Source organism: Candoia aspera, chromosome 6 (assembly GCF_035149785.1).
Source record: "Candoia aspera isolate rCanAsp1 chromosome 6, rCanAsp1.hap2, whole genome shotgun sequence".
NCBI classification, from domain to species: domain Eukaryota; kingdom Metazoa; phylum Chordata; class Lepidosauria; order Squamata; family Boidae; genus Candoia; species Candoia aspera.
In genome coordinates, this window is record NC_086158.1 from 55,601,366 (window position 1) to 55,614,009 (window position 12,644).

The window sequence follows — 12,644 nt, forward strand, 5'->3', positions numbered from 1 at the left end:
GAGTATACTAAGTAGACATATCCTTGCCTAGAATGGGCTCCTGGGCCATAGGTCCTAACATACTTACATCACTTTGGAGTTTGTAAGCCTGTTTGGCATGCCTGAGATTCAGCTGCTCGGGGTCACAGGTATATTGATGCAGGTGCTGCCTGTAGTTGATATCACTTATCAGTTGCTGACTTTTCTTTGCATGGATAAATCCTGGCTGATCAGTCTGACTTCTGAATTGTGCTCTGTTTCTAAAATAATCCCTCTTATATTGATTGTCACTTTGCAGGTGTCCCATCTTCAGGAAGTGTCTCATTTTAGGATCATCATGCACATTGCAAAGTCCAATCTGTTGACCTCTATCCCTTAGGAAGGCTTCTTTGTATCTGAACTACAGAATGTTGAGACAAAGGAATATTTACTTCATTACAGAATCATATGGAAGCATAATTTCACATAATTTCATATTGTGCCATATCATTTTGCATGTACATGCTATGGCCTATAAGTGTATAAATGCTAAAATCACAGTACTGCTTGCTAACTATTTTGTTGAAATTATTTTTGGATTAGGAACATTTCATTATGATTGAAGAATATATATAGAAAGCATATATTCAAGACAACAATTACACACATAGGGTAATTTAAAATAAAACTCTAGGGCAAGCTCTTCCAGAGTTATCAGAGCATCCAGAGTCCTGAAAACACATACAGGCAGTCCTCATTTAACAACCATTCATTTCATGATGGTTTGGACTTATGACGGTGCTGAAAAAACTGACTTGCGACTAGTCCTCACACTTATGACTGTTGCAGCATCCCTGTGGTCACGTGATCATGATTTGGGTGCTTGGCAGCCAGTTCACATTTATGACCATCACAGTGCCACATGATCACCATTTTCAACCTTTCCAGCCAGCTTCTGGCAAGCAAAATCAATGGGGAACCACATGATTCACTTATCAACCATGTGGTTCACTTAATGCCTGTGGTGATTCGCTTAATAACCACTGCAAAAAAGGTTGTATAATCAGGTCAGATTCGATTAATGACCACTTCACTTAGCAACCAAAATTCTGATCTCAATTATGGTCATTAAGTGAGGACTACCTGTATGGCTACATCGGCAATCTTTTTCAGAAGGGAACCATTCTCTGACTTTGTGCCCTGCACAGGTTATATAGCTAATTATGTTACATTGCCACTAAAGTGGATAGGGCCAAATTTTAGGAAGAGTTAAAGGGAAAAGGGAATTCAAGGTTTTTAGAAGTGTATTTTAAGGTTCTGAAGGCTTAAGGTATCAGTTTCAATCCATAAAACTCTTCACAAATCCATCAAATAGAATGAAATGGGCCAAAATAATTGCCCTTGGCTTCACCTGGAGAGCCCATGTCCTCTCTCTGGACAACAGCAAGAAGTGTTAATTTCTCACTGAATTCTTTCATGATGTTTCTCATTTTATTGATTGATTGACTTAATAAATACCTTTAAACTAATGGGAAATAAAATACAGTCTCAGTCTGACATAGATGAAGTATGCTTGAAACAATTACTCTGTGGTCCAGGTGTACACTTATATTTTTCTGTATTGCATTCTTACTCTCTAGTCTGAAAGGGTATGAATAACAATATTTGGTAAAATAAGCTCCATGGAATAAAAAGATGCTAAGTATTTCCACAGCATATTAATCATGATCTTCCATATGCAGTTCAGTGGAAGATACATGAATGCTAATATATGGGACTGTTCTTACTGTGGGTTCCTTATGGCATTGAAAACAGGCTCTTTTCTTTAAACTGTATAGAAAAATAATGGATGGCATGCTAAGGCATAAAGCCCTTTAAATGCCATAAGATTACATCTTGAAATGTTTCATACATCACTGGCAATCTCTCTAGATGCTTTAGCTGTCTGGAAAGGGATGGCATCCAATCTGAAATCATAGCCAGCTGCCCGTGTTTCCTCCCAAGATGTTTTATATAGTTTCTGCATTGAAAAATGGAAAAAGAAAAGGGAAAAAAAATCAATTCATCTTATTTACATATCCGTTGTGGCTTTATTAATCAATATTTGATTCTATTACAATCATTTATTTATGATTCAAAGGCTGGCACGCATCCCTCTACTTTTTCACCTACAGTACAATGTCCTATTTGGAAAGAATCACAAATGTCGTAATTAAAGTTTGCTTTGATGCATTAGACACATCAATATTACATCGACATTGCCCCTATTCTGTCTTTTGAAACATTTAGCAGTAGCATTTTGGGTTTTACAGCAGAGACATTTCAGTGCTACATTTCCACTATGTATAACTTCAAACATTTTTAATACCTTCTGTGCTGTCTCCAAAACCTGCTGGGTTCCATCAACCTATCTAAAACATGGAGATGCTTTATAAGATACTGGATATGATTAAGGCATGAGATAAATGCAAATTATGAAGAGAACGTACCTGTTATGTGGGAATGCAGCTGAATACATGGATGGCTTCACACTACATCAGCTCTCCATGTGTTCAGCTGCACTGCCACATAGCTCAGGGGTCTCTCTCAACTCAAATCATAATGAGGACTATGTCAGGTGTAGTTCCTTACCCTGAAAGCTGCAACACTGAAGCCTTCTAGGCAAGTATTAGAGCTAATCCATTCAGTTCTCTATCTGTTGGACTCAGCCAGCTTTAGGCTGAGGTGGAAGAGGCAATGACCTAGGGCACCAAAGGGCACCAATGTAGCTCCTCCTTCTGAAACCTTCTAAAATGCAGATCTCTGTAGCTGCCATATACCCTTGACCTGGCACCAGATGGATTACATTTCTATCATCCCCAGCCACCATGTAGTATGAACCTGAGACCTGTTCAAAACCCTTCCTGCTTGCAAATCAAATAACTAGCTCAAGTCTTTTTCCTAAATGTAGTTCTACATTTTAGAAATCTGCATTGATCACTCTTGCACACCCATATGGATATGCCATAACAAACTCACAGAATGAGGGCACCCTGATAGCTTCCTGTTTGGGGGCATATGCCCAGTACAGTGTGATGACCCTGGACTAGCTCTGGTAGAAGCAGTGTGGGAAGGTGCCCTCAATGCACTCTAGCTGGTCTGTGTAAAAGAGCCATCTACTATATACTCAGCTCCAATAACTCCTAGACATTATTGCACAGCCATCACCATAGCTATTTAGTTTCATTTAGCTATGATTGCACCTTGATGTGAAGCTAGGCATGCAGCCTCAACAAGCCCCACCCAGATGTGGAGCCACACTTTCTTCTTACCTAAGGGAGTAGCCTTAGTGCCTTAGTGCCTGGTCAAGATCAGCCAGCTGCTGCCTTACTTCCAGTGGTATTTTTGCTATGTTGAGGCACTTTCTATTGTGCTGGCTTTTACTTTCCTAAACATTCATGGAGACCACACCAAATATCCTAGAAGGCTTCATGCTTAGTTTGAGACCCATGAACCAGGTAGAGATTGAGGCCCACATGGTAGCTCTGTCTTATTTCAATCTCAAAGTTTATATCATGGTACTTATGGTTAGGGTTCACCTCATCAATGTCCAATCAGAGAGAAAATTATCAGGTTTGGAGCTCCCACACAAATATAATATTGAGCAGATTAATTGTAGCACCTTAAGCACTCATATGGGGGTTGATTCTTCCATTACAACTAGAGGCAGCAGACTAGCTTTAGAGGCAGTAGGACATGGGTTGTGTGGTGCACAGCTCTCTCCTGTCACACTTCGCTGCCGCCTTCCCACATCTGTTGCTTGAGAAAACCATTCACTTTCCTGCACCCACCTTCTCAGATTACTGAGATTCCTAAATAAATTGTATCTACTCTGTGGTAAATTAATGTGACATCCGTGTTTTGAATGGGCCTGAAATTCTAACAGATTTTGCTCCTACAGTCTGGCCAGTAGTATCCTTGTTTGAGCTAAAATGATACAGAACACAAGCAAGAATGCATCAAAAATTATAAAAGATGGCCCCTTTAAAGAACAATTTACATAAATCTGCAGATTTATTGGCAGAAACCATATTAGAAGAATTTGATATTCCCTCCCCCAGTGTGGATTACATCAGATAAAGAGCTTTTTCTCAAGTTCTAGTCATTTCTCATTTCCCTCCCCCATTTCCCTCTCCTTTTCTTTCTTTTAAATCTGCAAATCTTTGGCCTTGCTGTTGCAGTTCACTCTTAACACAGGTCCTTTGATTTGAAACCCCATGCATCATTTTACTTTATCACAGTTTGCACAGTTTTTGCACTCATCCTCGCACATTACATTCATTTGATTTATGGCTATCTTTGCAGCTTTACAAATACCAACATGTTGGGTTTTTTTCGCTCTCTGTGCTGTGAGGTCAGACTCCCTCAACAGCTTTCTGTGTGTGGCATCTGATCCAATTGTATATCTACCAAAAGCAGTTTCATTTTTAATGAGATGCCCCCAACTCCTCCACCTCCTCATGCACTCACTGACTGTTTCAGTTCAGATACATGCTGATCCATTTGAACGGTCTGAGAAGAAACGGAACATACCAGACATACAACTGTGCCATTCATCTGTGCATGGCAATGCCGCTCTAACTGCATGAGCAATATCTCTCTCTTATTCTTTTCTTCTAACATGAGAGGAAAGGTTTGCCAGTGTACAATGCAAAATGTCCTACCTGCTTCTTCTTTGTGTGTTGGAGCAGCCTTTCCAGCATTGTCCTCTGCTATTTTTATATTCCAGTAATTGATTAAGTGGATCACTTTATGGAATTATTTGCTTATCTTTTTTTCACATTAATATGCATGCAATTTAATTGCCCACCAGTGAAACATGGACTATACATGGTTGCAGAATGTTATAATCTGTAAAATTAGACTATGGCATTTAATGGCAGGCAGCAGTATTCTTTTACCTGTAGTCTAGTTTCAAGATTATATTACTCCAAGTAGCTTGAACAATGTTATAGGAGAAGTTGTTAAGGTTTCCCTACTAACAGATTAAGCTACTATTATACCTAATCATTTGGCCGGGTGAAAGGTTGCAAGTGATTGTCTCCTCTCACGTGCTTCATGCAAAATAGCCTGGGGGGAGGACCTGCCCGGACTTGTTCTTCACTTCTTCTTTTTCTCTCTGCTGGAAATGTAGCTCAGCAAGGCTTGCTCCAAACGGAGCTAAGTACTTTAAATGTTTTGCTTTTGTTTTTGTTTTCTGTAAATAAATTATTTTTATAGAAATGCTTGGTGTGTGACTTTTTTGACCTCTCCTGGGTTAAAGGCTTTCCCAGCATTCTGCAACAGGTTATGTGCCCAGTAAACAACGCAGTAAAACCGAGAGAGAAAAGAGAGATCAACTCCACACCTCATGCACAATTTAAAGGCAGGTAGCAAAGACCTGTGAAGATTTTCTTTGGAGCCACCTGGAGATTTTCCAGCAACTGCCGGTCTGCAGGACTTAGAAGCTAGCTGAGGTGACTTGCAAAAGAAGGAAGAAGCCATGGCTGCCTCCCAGCCCTCAGCGATGCCTCTGGAGCGCCTATCAGAGACCAACTATTTGAATTGGGCCCTGAAGATGGAAATGTATCTTCTCAGAGAGAATCTTTGGCTGCCAATTGGTGAGCAAACCCCCCAAAATCCCAATGCTGAATGGCTGAGACAGGATGAGCGGGCTAGAGCCACCATTATCTTGGGAGTTGAGGACAATCAGCTAGTCCACGTGCGAGGCATGCAGTCTGCAAAGCAACTTTGGGACGCTTTGAGAGACTTATATGTAAAGGCAACAGCAGGGAGTAAAGTTACTCTGACGAAAAAGCTGTACAGAGCCTACCTTGCAGAAGGAGAAAGCCTTCCTGAGCACCTGCATTTTATTCAGCAGCTGTATGTTGAGTTGCAGGAGAGAGGAATGGAATTTACACCTCTCACAAAATCCTATATCCTCCTGTCCTCACTGAATGAAACGTGGGACACGCTGATTTGTACCCTGGAGGCTATGCCTGAAGCAGACCTCACCCCATCGTATGTTACACAGCGCTTACTCGCTGAATGGGAGAAGAGAGAGGAAAGATCCCCCCCCATCTCTTCTGGAAAGCTGCAAGACCAGAAAATGAGGGAAAAGAAGGGAAAGGAACCTGAGGCCACAGTGCTAGCAAGCCAGCGATGCTTCACTTGTGGTTCAGCTGGACATTTGCAAAGAGACTGTGCCATGAGACCCAAGAGTAGAAAGACAGAGCAGAAGAACACAAGGGCAACACAGAAGAAGGCTCTTCAGACAACCCAAATTGCACAGGTTGCTGAGAAGGGTAATTCTGATGTATGGGTGTTAGATTCTGGGGCCAGTTGTCATTTATGTAATTGTAAAAGCTCTTTTGTGTCACTGTCTAAAACTGAAAGACAAAGTGTATCTTTGGCTGATGGGTCTGTGACCAAAATTATGGGACAAGGTGACTTGTATTTATCCTGCTTAGGAGAAACTGTAAAAGGTGTGTTGTATGTGCCAAATTTACAATCAAACCTTTTATCTGTGGCACAATTGGCTGCAACAGGGTATATCATAACATTTAAGAAAAATGGTTGTGAGATACGTAAAAATGGGAAATTGTGTGCTACTGGTATGTTAAAAGACTCCTTGTACATTGTGCAAAATGCAAGGAAGCCAAGCTGCAAGGCTGCAGTTGGCAACACACCATATCATGACCAATGTGTACACCTGATGCACAGGAGACTTGGTCATGCTAATTACAAGTATATAGCACAAATGCCACAGCTGTGTGCTGACCTAAAGATAAAACCCTGTGATAAATACTTAGATTGTGTAGTTTGCAAAGAATGCAAAACACTAAAAGCTCCTGTGAGTAAGCACAGTGACAGAGTTACAACTAGACCTTTGGAAATTGTACACTCTGATATTATTGGTCCTTTTGCTCCAAGTCTTGGACAAGCAAGGTATGCAATGACCATCATTGATGATTTCTCAAGATACACATTTATCTACATCTTAAAACATAAAGATGAGGCATTTGAGAAATTTAAAAGTTTTGTGACATGGGCAAATGGAAAATTCCCTAGGCCTGTATCTGCACTCCAATGTAATAGAGGAGGAGAATACCTTTCTCACAAATTCAGAAGGTTCCTAGTGGAAAAAGGGATAGAACAAATTCTTTCTAACCCGTACACCCCTCAGCAAAATGGTGTTGCTGAAAGAAAGGGCAGAACCTTGCAAAATGCGATGGAATGCATGTTAAAAGATTCACGATTATGTTTTAAGTACTGGGGAGAAGCTTTATCGACTGCCACTTATGTTCAGAACAGGTTGTATAACTCTATGATTCAGGACACTCCATTCCATTTGTTTTATGGTGTGAAACCAAAGGTAAGCCATCTTAGAGTGTTTGGTAGCACTGCATGGGTTCACATTCCAAAACAGCAGAGAAGGAAAGGAGGCCCCACAACAAAGAAAGCCATCTTTGTTGGCTATGAACAAAGCCAGAGGAGCTACAGGTTCATAATGGGAGAGAAATTAATAATTAGCAAAAGCGCTTCTTTTGCTGAACAAAACTGGGGGAGATTAAATTCTAGCTCTCCAGTTGAACTGACCACCACAAGAGAACAGCAAGGACTTGCTGATGGTGATCTTTTGCCTGATGAGGACATTAAATCAGAAAAGCAAACTGAAGATCTGTCTGATGAGACAGATGCTTCTCAGGAAAGTGATAGGAGTCAAAATTTAAGCCCTGTATTACCTCGCAGATCTCAGAGGAGTAATAAAGGTGTTCCTCCATCACGTTTTCAGGCTGAAACAGTAAAGGCTTTTCACATATTCACAGAACCTGAGTCTTTAGAACAAGTGAATGCTTTACCACCTGAGATTGCACAAAATTGGCATACTGCCATGCAACAGGAATTAGCATCCTTGAAAGAAAATAAAACATGGAAACTGGTAAATCTACCTCCCAATGAACGCTGTCTGGGTTGTAGGTGGGTTTTCAAACTAAAAAGGGATGCTGATGGCAAAATCCAAAAATATAAAGCAAGGTTGGTTGCAAAAGGGTTCACTCAAAGGAAAGATTTAGACTTTGACAAGACTTTTGCACCAGTTACTAAAGGTGAATCAATTAGATTACTGTTAAAAGTTGCTGCACTCAAAGGAATGTCAGTTAACCACTATGACATTCAAACTGCATTTCTCTATGGTGATTTAGACCACAGATTATACATGCAGCAAACCCCTGGCTATGAAAAAGGGGAGAATCTAGTCTGTGAACTGCAGAAGTCAATCTATGGGTTAAAACAAGCTGCTAGATCCTGGAACCAAAAAGTAGATGAAAAACTGCAGAATTTTGGTTTTGAAAAAGGACAAGCAGATCCATGTGTATATATGAAGAAGGACAAACAAGGCTGTATGTATCTGTGCATTTATGTTGATGATTTGCTGCTATTCACATCAACAGAAAAACAAAGGCTTGATTTTGAAGCCTGCATGAAAAGCCATTTCACATTAAGAAGCCTTGGAATAATAACCTAGGTTTGGAAAAACACAGGAAGAAGAATGGTAGCTTTCTGTTAAACCAAAGGGGAGATAATGGTAATGTGAATGGAAAGACATATAAAGTCAGAGAAGATTGGTTTGCATCTTAATCTGTAGTGTAAAAAGGGGAGTGTTAAGGTTTCCCTACTAACAGATTAAGCTACTATTATACCTAATCATTTGGCCGGGTGAAAGGTTGCAAGTGATTGTCTCCTCTCACGTGCTTCATGCAAAATAGCCTGGGGGGAGGACCTGCCCGGACTTGTTCTTCACTTCTTCTTTTTCTCTCTGCTGGAAATGTAGCTCAGCAAGGCTTGCTCCAAACGGAGCTAAGTACTTTAAATGTTTTGCTTTTGTTTTTGTTTTCTGTAAATAAATTATTTTTATAGAAATGCTTGGTGTGTGACTTTTTTGACCTCTCCTGGGTTAAAGGCTTTCCCAGCATTCTGCAACAGAAGTAACCTTGATCGTACCTATGTTGATTTGTGGAATTAACCTCCCCAATGAAAAAGAGCATTTACTTACATCACTGACAAGGAGTGCATTCAGACGTGCCCTTATGAGGTCGGGGCGGTCAGGGGGCAGAGTGTATCTGTGCATGTTGTCCAAATACCCAGCTCGATATAGCCGCTGTCAGGACAAACAATATTTAGTGTCATTTCAGACTATCTAAAATGCTATTTTCCCCCAGAAATGCAGTGCACAATGCACATAGCACCAATGTATGCCTATGCTTATACTTGCCCTAGGCAAAACATTATTTCCACTGGAAAAAACAAAACACTATCTCTATCTTTGTCCCAGCAAAAAATCTGCAGGCTAAACCAGAAGTTGCTCTCTGGAAAATCTTTGTCACTGCACAAAATATAGACTATGTCAATTTATAGGACTTTTCTGTATTTCTGCTGATAATAAGTTCCTATGAGATAGTTCAAATACCTCTATCTCTTCAGAACTCAAGTTATTCTACAAAAGAAATGCCAGAAGGCAGGCCTGTGACTACCAGTAGACCTCTGAATAATCTGTGATAATTTGAGATCTGCTCACTTCCAAATGTTAATAACTAAGCTGTAGACCTGCCCTAAATAACATAGGAAGTTTAGGATAAACAGGATTGATCATCTATCTATTGTCTGTCTGTCTGTCTGTCTGTCTGTCATTGTGGTGGAAAAACTACGAGCTTCATTCACTTCTGATGCTCAGAACAAATTCTTGGGCAGAGAAGTAATGAATTCTAAATGTGTATCTTCTGCAGTAGACTCTGGCTGATAGATTTCAATGTTGTAGTTAAAAAGCCTAAAGTCCAATATATAAATTAGGGATAAGTTTATATCCTTGGAAGTTCATAAAAAATATTATGCCACTGTTATTTTCTGCAATTTATTACATGTTTGACAGCCAACAATCAGCTGTTTGTAGCTACAACATTTGTTCTAATGTCATGGTGCTAAATGGTATTCTATGAAGTTGAGGGCAATTACTTATAACCTACAATATCATGAATACTTAACCTACTTCATTGCATTGAATGTAACTATTCTTAGCATGGAGGAAGTCCAGAGAGTCTGTAACTGCGGTGAACTTCAGACTATTTGGTTTCTGACGATATTTTGTCTGTAAGTAGAATAAAGAACAATAATTACAAACCATAATAAAGAAGATTCCATTCAAATGATGTCATTTATACATATAACATTTCCATTAAAAGTTCAGTGTGGTCTAATGTATTCTGTGTGTATAATATAGCTGTCAGCCCACCAAATAGACCAGACCAGGAATCAAGCCCACAGGAAAGCTAAAACTACTTTTATTGAGATTGGCTAAAATAACAGAATCATTCAAATCTGATTGTGCTGTACCTCCTCCCCTTCTTATATCCATGTGAATTAGGGAGGTGTCTGTCTCAGCCATTTCCATACACTTTCCTCTTGTTTTGGACTTAAGCTATCTATTTTTCCCTTCATTGCTTTGGTAACAGATCTGGCCTATCTTTGTCAATATCATTTTGCTTAATCTCTATGATAGCATTTTTTTTAAAAAAATACATAATTTAAAAATACTGAGATAAAGTTTGCTCTCTATTATTTATTTAGGCTGAAGAAATGGTTTGTCCAACAAAAACATGATGTTCTTGGATCTAGAAACAACAAATTATTATTATGTAGTGCAATAAATAAACAGGGAAAAAAGCCTTTTTAGTGCTTAGTTTTACTGGGCCGCTAACTGGTAAGACTAAATATTATAGCAGCAATGTATGTGCAAAACAAACAAACAAACAAAAATACTCCTATACAAATATAAATTGCACTCAGAATGTCTCAACTTTGTCTTTCCAGATTCCAAACTACAGTATAAGGTTTTTTGCTTGTGAATTAGTTATACTGATAAAAGGATGAATTTCTGCTTTTTACTGTCAATTGCAAGTGTGCCCTTTTCACAACTTTAGGTCTGCTTTGGTAGTGCTAATACATGCTCTCTGTATAGGCTTCCACATCAAAAGGAAGTGCAGTACTATGTTCATAAGGGTTGTGTAACAAGGAATCTTGAGGGCAAACAAATCTTATGGATGCACAATCCCATGAAAGAGTTAGCGGTACCTCACTGATGAGTTCTCCAGCCTTCTTCACGTTTTCGATATGAGGAGATCTCAGAGCTGTCCAGCCAACCCCCCTCATGAAGTTCAGGTCTGATTTGTAGGAAAACTATCCAACAAAAGTAAAACCAAAATGTGAGAAAGTATAATGAGATACAATCCCTGATTTATATTCACATATGAATGTTTATATTTTCTGAGTCACTGAGACATTTTTTTTTGCATTCATCATTTCCTTTTGGAATAAATAATGTATTACAGACAAATTTAGGAAGGATGCTTAGCTGAATGGATGCATTTTGAAATTTGCTGCTTCAAACATTGCCCAGCTACACAACCAACTTTGTCAGAGGATGCTCAGTACACATTCTTCAGTGAGTGTAACTAGATATGATTGTCTTTTATGCAATGTTAAAGTATACACCTATACAAATGTTAAAGTATACTTTAAAAGGTAAGATGTGAAGCAACCCTTAGTTGACAGACTAACCAAAACAGCAGTTTTACCAATTCATTCTGTTTGTAACCTAAAGCATAACTTTGCTTTGCTTTGCTTTCGTATATTAGCTATGCTTAGTGCAGAACCCAAGAGTGATTCTCCAGTGTTATCATTAGCTTTAATTGAAAAGATCCAGTTGGCAGAGCTCTTTTAAATTGCATTCTAAACAGCACAGATTTGAGTTTGGAATGTTCTATCATATGTACAGTGAAAAAAGAAAAACAGGAACTGACATGCTTTTGCTTTGATTTAGGCTAAAGCTCCAGGCATTAGCACTTCCTGTAGTACTTGTGGATGCTGACATCCTATTAATTCTAAATTTAATTAACCAAATCCTCTAGCATAACTTCTGAACAACATTCTGAAGTCAATCATAAACCATGTCCTTCAGAATGTGCAAGTGTAGACAAGGTTTAATAGGCATAACTTTATACTAAATACCCTATTTATCTATTTAGTAAAGTTAGCAATACTTAATGAGATTCACCCTAAACCATTTTGTTGTTTGTCCAAGATTAATTGTCAGGGTGTCATACTATTCTTACACTGACATTCAAGCACACGCAGTACCTCACTCTGCAGCAAATGAACTCTTTTGGCCCACTTCATCCTCAAGTCTTCAGGGAGCACTGTGTACTCATGCAATCTTTTCCTATAGTCCTGGTCACTGATGAGGTTCTGGGCTTTTCTAGCATGAACTAGATTAACCATGTCCATAGGGAGACTGTACTGAGAACAGGTATTTCTGGACTCTTTCTTGTACTCCTGTTCACTCTGTAACTTAGCAGCATGCAAGCAGTGTAGCAGATTGGTATCATCCAGAATGCTCCTGGCACCGATGTGCTTCCCCCTCTCTGAAACAAAGTCATGTTTATACTGTAGCTGTGGTGGAAAAGAAAACAGGATTTAGCTTGCATCCCTACATCTGTGATGCTTTCAAAAGTAAGCTTTATGTCTACAGAAAGAAACAGAAAGTGTTTACTACAGCGAACAATTCAATACATGAGAGACCTATCACGCATTTTATCGATGTTGTACCTCTGTGC

General features: G+C 39.3%; 1 protein-coding gene across 3 annotated transcripts in view; it reads right to left on the reverse strand.

Annotated features, from left to right (window-relative positions):
* NRAP (nebulin related anchoring protein) overlaps positions 1–12,644 on the reverse strand; it is a 72,617-nt gene that overhangs the window by 2,784 nt on the left and 57,189 nt on the right. For all 3 annotated transcript variants that reach the window (XM_063307190.1, XM_063307189.1, XM_063307188.1), the window contains 6 exons: positions 12,169–12,480; positions 11,104–11,208; positions 10,022–10,120; positions 9,032–9,136; positions 1,871–1,978; positions 68–379 (listed from right to left, as the gene is read on the reverse strand). In XM_063307190.1, the coding sequence (XP_063163260.1) occupies positions 68–379; positions 1,871–1,978; positions 9,032–9,136; positions 10,022–10,120; positions 11,104–11,208; positions 12,169–12,480 (1,041 nt within the window). The remainder of the gene's footprint in view (positions 1–67; positions 380–1,870; positions 1,979–9,031; positions 9,137–10,021; positions 10,121–11,103; positions 11,209–12,168; positions 12,481–12,644) is intronic.